Raw genomic sequence first — 9,644 nt, forward strand, 5'->3', positions numbered from 1 at the left:
TTGCAAGAGAAGGCAGGAAATCCTGGCTTCCATATTGCTCTGTTTTAATGTAAATGCTCCAAATCCAACCCTTTGTTCTCTTTGAAGATGCTGATTAGTTTCGACACTCTGGTTACTGATTCAGCAAGCATTGAGAGGAGTTCATTTCCTATACCAACACATTGATAGTTCACACATTTCGAGCAGATCCTCTCAACCTTCTCTGTCTCACTGAAAATAATCCGTCCACCTTCACTGCTCCAGCCTCTATGCTCAGGAATGACCTGGGCAAAAATCTACCACAGCCTTTCAATCACAACCTTGCTATCCTCCTTGACGTGCAAGGTTCAGAATGATCAAGTTTTCAAACCATGCTCTTTGGAAATCTTTGTAAGAGGGCGACTGTCTGTGTGGAGTTTGCACATTCTCCCCGTGTCTGCATGGGTTTCCTCCCACAGTCCAAAGATGCACAGGTTAGGTGAATTGGCCATGCTAAATACCCCTTAGTGGTAGGTGCATTAGTCGGGGGTAAATGTAGGGGAATGGGTCTAGATGGGTTGCTCTTTGGAGGGTCGGTGTGGACTTGTTGGGCTGAAGGTCCTGTTTCCACACTGCAGGGAATCGAATCTAATCAAATACTGTGGAGTAGGTTGAAGGAAATCACACGAGATGGGGATCCAGTGGAAAATTAGATCAAGGGAGAATATGATCCATGATGTTATTGATTAGCAAGCAGTCTGAGGGGGAATCTGGCTTATTCCTGCTTTTATTCTTTATGTTCAAGTTGAACATTAATCTGTGGCATACTCACAGCCAGTTCTTTTACAAACAATGGTGTTTCCTCTCTGTGATCCTTCAGATTTTCACATCCTCACATTTTACTATGTGCTGAGCCTTGGCCAGGCTGAGCTGCCTGAGTACAGTTTGGTGGCGATGCTAGATGACCACCACATAGTCTATTTCGACAGCACCCTGGAGTGGTGTGTACCCAGACAGCAATGGATGGCACAGTCCTTCCCAAAGGATCACTGGACTATGATGACTATCACCATGGCAGGATTACATGGTCTCGTCAAAGGGAACATTGAGATATTTTACCAACAACACCGCGGAGGTTCTGGTAGGTGTTTTCACAACAATGGCGAAATAACATTGTATTGAGACAGTATCATAGTAATATCCTGAACTGTTACACACTTGATACCTGACGTGGAATTAGCTGGATGTTGTCACTTTCTGTAATACAGAAGGCATTAGTGCACAGCAAAATCAATGAAGTGGTTCACTTGCTTCTACTTGCGTGTGTTGAGGGAGAAATGAAACTGGCAGAATTTCTGGTCGCTTGTGTGAGCAGAGAGAACCTTGATTTAAGTAATCAAAATGATGGCGTTTCTGACAAAGCAACACACACAGTACTGACCTTCAGACAGTGAAGCAATCTTCAGTACTCCATGTCAAAACATGCAACACTCATGCAGTACTTTACTGTTGTTCTGAAGTTGCACCTTTCCCGAGTATCGTTCAGTTCACAGTACAGCACTCCCTCAGTACTGACCCTCTGACAGTGCGGCACTCCCTCATTACTGACCCCCTGACAGTGCGGCAATCCCTCAGTACTGGCCCCCTGACAGTGCAGCACTCCCTCAGTACTGACCCTCTGACAGTGCGGTACTCCCTCAGTACTGACCCTCTGACAGTGCAACACTCATTCAATACTGACCCTGTGACAGTGCAGCACTCCCTCAGTACTGACCCCCTAACAGTGCGGTACTCCCTCAGTACTGACCCTGTGACAGTGCAGCATCCCTCAGTACTGACCCTCTGACAGTGCAACACTCCCTCAGTACTGACCCTCTGACAGTGCGGCACTCCCTCAGTACTGACACTCTGACAGTGCAGCATTCCCTCAGTACTGACCCTCTGACAGTGCGGTCATCCCTCAGTACTGACCCTCTGACCGTGCGGTAATCCCTCAGTCCTGACCCTCTGACAGTGCAGTACTCCCTCAGTACTGGCCCTCTGATAGTGCAGCATTCCCTCAGTACTGATTGTCTGACAGTGCGGTATTCCCTCACTACTGATCCTCTGACAGTGCGGTATCCCCTCAGTACTGACCCTCTGACAGTGCGGTACTCCCTCAGTACTGACCCTCTGACAGTGTGGCACTCCCTCATTGCTGATCTTCCATTGAGCAATAACTTGAAAAACTAACCCGCTGATGACGCAGTGCTCACAATGCTGCCAGGCTGACATACCACTTTGGTGTGGTGGTAGCACCAGCTTAATGTCATTTGAGATTTATGCAATGGTCACAAAAAAACCTTGCCAAGATTTGCGGGTGTTGCAGGAGACCACAATGGTTCATATATCACTGGGCACTGCTAACCTTTGAGATATGCCATTTCCTTTTCTAATACAGCAATTCACAATCGCCGAACAGTGCATCAGGTTGACTTAGAGATCAATAATACTTTGTGGTCAGATGTACCTAACTCGTAGATCTGTTGGACCAAACAACCTGTTTCATTGTTGTAAATACTAAATCACTTCCAGCTATGATAAGAGTCCAGTACCACAGAACATTTTTTAAAACTTGTTTTTGGGATGGATATTGGCGCTATCAGTATTTATTGCCCATCCTTGTCCATCCATTATTGCCTGTGAGAAGGTGGTAAACCATGTGAATGCAATCTCAATTGACATCTGTTTTGGAATGTAAGAGCTGAATAAGACCTTCCAGCCTTTCAAACCTAATCCACCACTTGAGTAGGTCCACCACTTGCTCTTGACACTCTTGACTTCACTTCCTATTGTTTGATACCCTTACTCATTCCTGATGAAGGGCTTATGCCCGCAATGTCAATTCTCCTGCTCTTCAGATGCCACCTGACTTGCTGTGCTTTTCCAGCACCACACTCTCGACCCTGACTGAACATAATTATTTCAGTCTCAGCGTTCGAATATCCAAATGACCTCCAATTAGGAGAAGCAATTTGTGTTTCAGTTAACATTTATGTTTCAGGTTAGTTTGCTCCAAACCAACTTCACCTCACCCCTTATCAACAGACCCACTGATTCCTTCCTTCTTCTTGTATTTATCTATTATAATGTACACCTACTCGTCATTTCCCAATTGTTATGGACTTCAGCTTCTAAACCCTAATTGGATTTAACAGAGAGAATCTCAATGAAGAGAAAGAGAGAGCTTCACCCTCGGATGCATCCTTTTCATGAGAAACTGCATTCTGGTTTCAGTCCTTGGTGACCTGGTTCGAATTTTGATCTGACACCCCTTACCCTTGAGTGTCCCACCAGAGGAAGTAACTTCTCTGGAATTACTTGCATGAAGCTGTCCACCTTGGCCAATCTTCACCTCTATCCCCTCCTTTGAGACATCGCTGGAAACTGACTTCTTTACAAAATGTGTCCCCAACATCCCCTGTGGAGTTTAGGTTGGAAAATCTCAATAAATGATGCTCCTGAAGTGTTAAAATGGCTGCAGCAATATAAGCTGTGATTGCATCCAGCTTGCAGAACCTTTTTCACATTGCGAATTGATTTGAATGATATTCTCTCCAGGCCTGTTCTTCGTCCAGGGAATGTGTGGCTGTGAATTGCACAGTGATAATTCCACCGATGGGTTTATAAAGCTGGGGTACAATGGGCAAGATGCATTTGTTTTCGATAAGGATGCAATGAGTTGGATCGCATTCAATCCAGAGTTCCAGGCGTTAGCAGACCGGTTGAATCTCCACACCTTCATGAATAAATACTTCAAGACTCTGTTGGAAAAGGACTGTGTGAAATGGCTGCAGATATACCTTGAATTTGGACGGGCAGCACTGCAGAGGAGAGGTATGGTTCACGATTAGTGTCTCAAGTGAAAACAGTGACAATGCCTCACATGCAATTCGTAGACCTCCTTTCTCATGCATTTTGTTCATGATAGATGTTTCAACATTTCTCAATATCTAATTATTGAGCCCCCAACTCCAACAATTCTTTGTATCTGATCTTTAACAGGAAGCAACAACACTTGGGCCATGCCTTGCTCTTTCTTGGTAAAGACACAACCCAATTCTGCATTTTTCCTTCAATTCACAATAAAAGCTAGCAGAAATCATGCTCTCATTTGTAATTGGTTTCATCTCCAATCTGAAAAGGACTTCTTCCACATACTAGTCCCACTGCTAGAATTATTTTGTTGTGTAATTGAATCCAAATGTCACCATCTTCCACAGTGGGATATGAACCTGGGTTCTCTTGGGCATCAGCCTGTAGCTCTGGGTAACTAGGCCAGTAGCATTACTGCTGTGCCCACCATCTCCTCGTAAGGAAGATGGGTAGTGATTGTTAGGGGTCAGGCATCTCAACTCCAGAACATGTCTGCAGGAGTTCCTCAGGGGAGATAGTTCCTTAACCAGCCTACTCAGGGATGTTATTTACACACCTCTGGGGGGGGGGGGGGAGGAGGGGTGGGAGGAGGGACTGGAAATTTGACCTCCTGGCTCAGCAGGAGGGACACTACCACAGCAACACAAGGACCCACCTGTTAGTCTGTCTTTTCATCAAATATTCAGAGATGTTATTACACACTGATTGCATAGGTGGGACTTGAATCCAGGACCTCTAGGCACACTATCACTGCACCATAAGAGCCCCTTTGTCCCTCTTTAATTTATTTATTTTATTCAGTTCTGCTTTCATCCAGAAGTGTTGTTGCACGCAGCTGAACTTAGTTTTCTTTCCCATCTCAATACCATCTGTGAGCCACCAGCAGAAAATTGTCTCTTTCCAATTGATTAATTTACCCGGTAAGCCCATTGAGGGCAATGCGATCTGTCAAGGAGAGGGATAGATAGTGGAGAGTGGTGGTGGGGCTAAATTAAAATTGACTTGGAAGTGCAACTAAAGCATTGTAGCCTCTGCAGTGCCCACTTCTCTCTAAGGGCATCGAGAGGGTTGATGGACACTGTGTTCTCTGTCTCTGATGACACCTGGGAGCAGCAGTCAGCACAGATGATCCCTCTGCCCATGTTTATAGCCAGCCCAGCCAGTCCCAGGAGAGGACACACAAGGATGTTCCCTGATCTGCCCATGCCATCCCAATCAGGTGCCCAAAGACCACGGGCATATGCCACTCCTTTATAGCTCGCCAGTCGTCTTGCTATGTTAGCAATGATGATAATAGGGCTGTTGCAGTGTAATGTTTGTGTCTCTACATCAGGGCCCTAAGGTTTGGGATCACATCCCACCTTCTCTGAAGATGTGCATTAAAATCTCTTAACACGTTCTCCAGAAGATATCTCTGATGGCTGCCTTATATATTAGCAATGAAGATAATACTGCCTTTCTGTCCTTTTGAAAGCTGAAAAAAAGGTGGGTGGCAAACATCAACTTTATTATGGAATGAGCAATGTATTATCACAGTCAATTGATTCTTAATTATTCATTATTAGGTATTGGGCAAGCTTCCAATTTCGGTACCCAGTGCACACTTCATACTATGGCGATGAAGGAATGTGATAAAATGGACACTTGCCCCATTTTATGTGCCCTTCCAACCCAATGGCGGCATGGTGGCTCAGTGGTTAGCACTGCTGCCTCACAGTGCCTGGGCAGTCTAGACTTGGCCGACAGTCTGTGCAGAGTTTGCACGTTCTCCCTGTGTCTGCGTGGGTTTCCACCAGGTGCTCCGATTTCCTCACCTAAACCAAAGATGTGCAGGTCAGGTGGATTGCTTATGGTAGTGTCCAGGGATGTGCAGGCTAGATGGATCAGCTATGGGAAATGCAGGTTCAGATTGATAGGTCTGTTAGGGTGCTCTTTGAAGGGTCAGTGTGAACTCGATGAGCTGAATGTTCTGTTTCCACACTATATGAGGTCTATTGCATTATTTGATGGAAATACGCCCGGCAGGGGCACGTATAATGTAGCCCAGCTTCTGGATGACTACTGTGTCAAGTCCCTTCATAATTCTGAAGCCCTTTAGATTATCCTCTCGCCTTCCTCTTTCATGACCTTCATTTGTCAGCATTAGTCCCATGCCTTCATAGAGGCCTGGAAACAGAAAATAGGAAATCAGGAGTTGGCTCCACAATTCAGTATAGTCATGGCTGATTACCAGCATAGTACAATGTTCATGCTTTTGCCTTTTTCCCTAAGAAATATAACTAATGCCTTCTTGAAAACTTTCAATGTTTTGACATCAAACGCTTGCTGTGGCAACGAATTTCACAGGCCCACCAATTTCTGAGTGACATTTCTGCTCACCTACCTGGCCTACCTGACATCCTTAAACTGTGCCCTGTCCGATCTGAGGTTGCTGATAATTTTAAAGAGAATTTGTCACAAGTATGCAAATGAAATCCTGCAGATGCCAGGACTCTAGTGGCAGACTAAGGTGAGGCAATGGCCTAGTGGTATTGTCACTGGATTGCTCATCCAAAGACCCAGCTAACATCCTAGGGACCTAGCTTCAAATCTCACCGTTGCAGATGGTGGAACTGGTATTCCATTTTTAAAAATCAGGAATTATGAATTTAATGATGATGATGGTTGATTGTTGAAAAAACCCATTTGGTTCACTAAAGTCCTTTAGGGAAGGAAACTGCCATCCTTACTTGGCCTAATGTACATATGACTCCAGACTCACCACAATGTGGTAGACTCTTAACTGCCCTTGGGGCAATGAGGGATGGGCCATAAATGCTGTGTAGCCAGTGATGCTCTCACCATGCGAATGTACAAAGAGAAAAGAAGTCTGAAAGAAAAGGGGAAGAGCCCGACAATTCTGCTTTGTAAACCCGGAGAGAGGAAAGCAGAGTTTAGATTGTCGGTTAGCAATCTTTTTGATCAGTGATTTTAGTCTTTGTTTAACTCTCTCAGTCATCCCTGAGGTGTTCATTAGCAGCAGGACTGACGGTGAGCGAGTGCTGAAACTCTCCTGCCTTGTGACAGGCTTTTATCCTGGGGCTATCGAGGTGACGTGGCTAAGGAATGAAGTGGTGGTCCTTGAAGTTGAATCCAGTGACGTGCTTCCCCACCAGGATGAAACATATCGGGTGACAAAGACAATGGAGGTCAGTCGAGATGGTGGGGAGAGGTACTCCTGCCATGTTGAGCATGCCAGCCTCATGCGGGAGCTCAATGTACCCTGGGGTAAGTAACAAGTTGAAGGGATGCAGATATCTTCCTCTAGGCCTGGGTTATCAGTCTAATTCAGAGGGGTATTAACTTATCTCATCTGTCATGGTCAGTGACACTGAGATTATTTTCTAAAAGATGTGAGACCAGTCAAGTTGATTGGTCTTACCAGACCACGGGGTTGCTCTCATTAGTGAGAGAGAGAGAGATAACTGATGAGATGCAAGGTATTGAATTTTGGGAAAACAAATAGGGGCAGAATGTATTCGGTTAAAAGTAGGGCCTTGGTAGAGTGGTAGCATTGAGAAAGCTAATGGTTTAGGTACATAATTCTTTGAAATTTGCAGCACAGGTAGGTAGGGTGGTTAAGAAGGCATTTAGCATGCGTGCCTTCATTGCTCAGACCTTTTGAGTACAGGAGTTGGGATGTCATGTTGAGGTTGTACAGGGTGTTGGTGAGGCCTCTTCTGAAGTACTGTGTCCAGTTCTGGTCTTGCTGCAACAGGAAGGATATTATTAAGCTGGAGGGGCTTAAGAAAAGATTTACCGAGATGTTGTTAGGAATGGAGAGTTTGAGTTATAAGGAGAGGCTGGAACCTTTTTCACTGGAGCATAGGACGTTGTGGGGTGACCTTATGGAGGTTGATAAAATCATGAGGGGTACAGACGAGGTGAATGGCAGGTGTCTTTTCTCTGGGGTGGGGGATTTTCAAAATGGGGTGCATATTTTTAAGGTGAGAGGAGAAAAATTAAAAAGACATGGCAATTTTTTTTACATTGAGAGCAGTTCGTGTGTGAAATGAACTTCCAGAGGAAGTGGTGAATGCTGGTACAGTTACAACATTTAAAACATGTTTGGATAAGTACATGAATAAGAAATATTTGGAGGGTTATGGGCCACACACATGTAGATGGGACAATTCAGTTTGAGATTATCATCAGCATGGACTGGTTGGACTGAAGGTGTCTGTTTCCATGCTGTATGACTCCATGGGGGTGATTTAACCTGAGGGCCACCATGCCTCCGATGGTGGGAGAAGTTGAGAAGGACCATCCTTCATGATCACCTCATCTTGTGTGGGAATGGAACCCAGGCTGTTGGCATCATACTGCTTTGTGAATCAGCCATCCAGCCAACTGACCCCCATCAGACCATTAAATGTTACTATTCAGGAGGATTTGAATATCTCTGTTGACAGGGAGAAATAACAGTAGGGGTATAGTACTTGAGCCTGCATTACTATTCAGTGACTGATCACTGAATATTATTATTAGGCATTTATTTCTTTTGAAATAACTCCACAGGGGCTAGTATGATGGTACCAAGTCATTTATTTACACATGGAGGGGCTTTGACACTGATCCAGCTTCGCAGAGCCAGCTCTCTGAGTGAACAGAATCCCTGACACTCCTCTTTTTATTTTTTTACTGCTAACCACCACACTACCGCCAAACTGCGGTTATGCTTTTTTTTTTCCCCAGCACCCATGTTGTGTGTGTGCAGATGTGAGACACAGTGAGAGACACAAGGTGCACGAATCTTTATTCAATTTTCACCACCGGGAAGATCGGAAAACACCCGGGTGGCCAGTGACAAGCACTGCCCTTCACAAAAGGCAATGCTGTGTGATCAAACAGTGAAGGGGAGGGTAGGGATTAAATACTACTGTTTTTTTCCTTTTTCTTTTTTTTCTTCTTTTTTTTATAACCCCCACACTACCGCCTAACCGCGGTAGTGCTTATTTTTTCCCCAGCACCCATGGTGTGTGTGTGCAGGTGTGAGACACAGTGAGAGACACAAGGTGCACGAATCTTTATTCAATTTCCACCACCAGGAAGAAAGGAAAACACCCAAGTGGCGACACTCCTGTTTATTTTTTTAATTTTTTTTTGTGACCAGTGACAAGCAGTGCCTTTACACTCTTTTTTTAAAAAATTAAATTAACCCCCACACTACCACCTAACTGCGGTAGTGCTTATTGTTTCCCCAGCACCCATGTTGTGTGTGTGTGCAGGTGTGAGACACAGTGAAAGACACAAGGTGCACAAATTTTTATTCAATTTCCACCACCAGGAGGATAGCAAAACACCCAAGTGGCCAGTGACAAGCACTGCCCTTCACATCAAAGGGCAATGCTGTGTGATCTCCTGCTAATTTTTTTTTTTATTAAACCCCCCCACACTACCGCCTAACCGCGGTAGTGCTTATTTTATCCCCAGCACCCATGGTGTGTGTGTGTGCAGGTGTGAGACACAGTGAAAGACACAAAGTGCACAAATCTTTATTCAATTTCCACCACCAGGAAGATAGGAAAACCCGAGTGGCGACACTCCTGTTTATTTATTTATTTATTTTTTTCCTGTTTATATTTATATTTTATTAAACAAATTACAAACAAACAGTTTACAAAAAACATTTACAGCTGTACATAAGAGACAGCAATGTTACAAGGGAGAGGAGCAGCAAAGCTAGGCCCCAAACCCTACCATTCAACCATTTTACAGGGAGATGAGGACAA

At 44.7% G+C, this 9,644-nt stretch overlaps 1 protein-coding gene across 2 annotated transcripts in view; it reads left to right on the top strand.

Moving 5' to 3' along the window:
* LOC122541306 (major histocompatibility complex class I-related gene protein-like) overlaps window positions 1–9,644 on the top strand; it is a 42,018-nt gene that overhangs the window by 28,243 nt on the left and 4,131 nt on the right. The window contains exons 2-4 of one of the 2 annotated variants that reach the window (XM_043677936.1): window positions 839–1,099; window positions 3,559–3,834; window positions 6,868–7,140. In XM_043677936.1, coding sequence (XP_043533871.1) covers window positions 839–1,099; window positions 3,559–3,834; window positions 6,868–7,140 — 810 coding nt within the window. The remainder of the gene's footprint in view (window positions 1–838; window positions 1,100–3,558; window positions 3,835–6,867; window positions 7,141–9,644) is intronic. The other variant, XM_043677937.1, reaches the window with a different exon arrangement.

The sequence above is a fragment of the Chiloscyllium plagiosum genome, chromosome 37, assembly GCF_004010195.1.
Source record: "Chiloscyllium plagiosum isolate BGI_BamShark_2017 chromosome 37, ASM401019v2, whole genome shotgun sequence".
Taxonomy (NCBI): Eukaryota; Metazoa; Chordata; class Chondrichthyes; order Orectolobiformes; family Hemiscylliidae; genus Chiloscyllium; species Chiloscyllium plagiosum.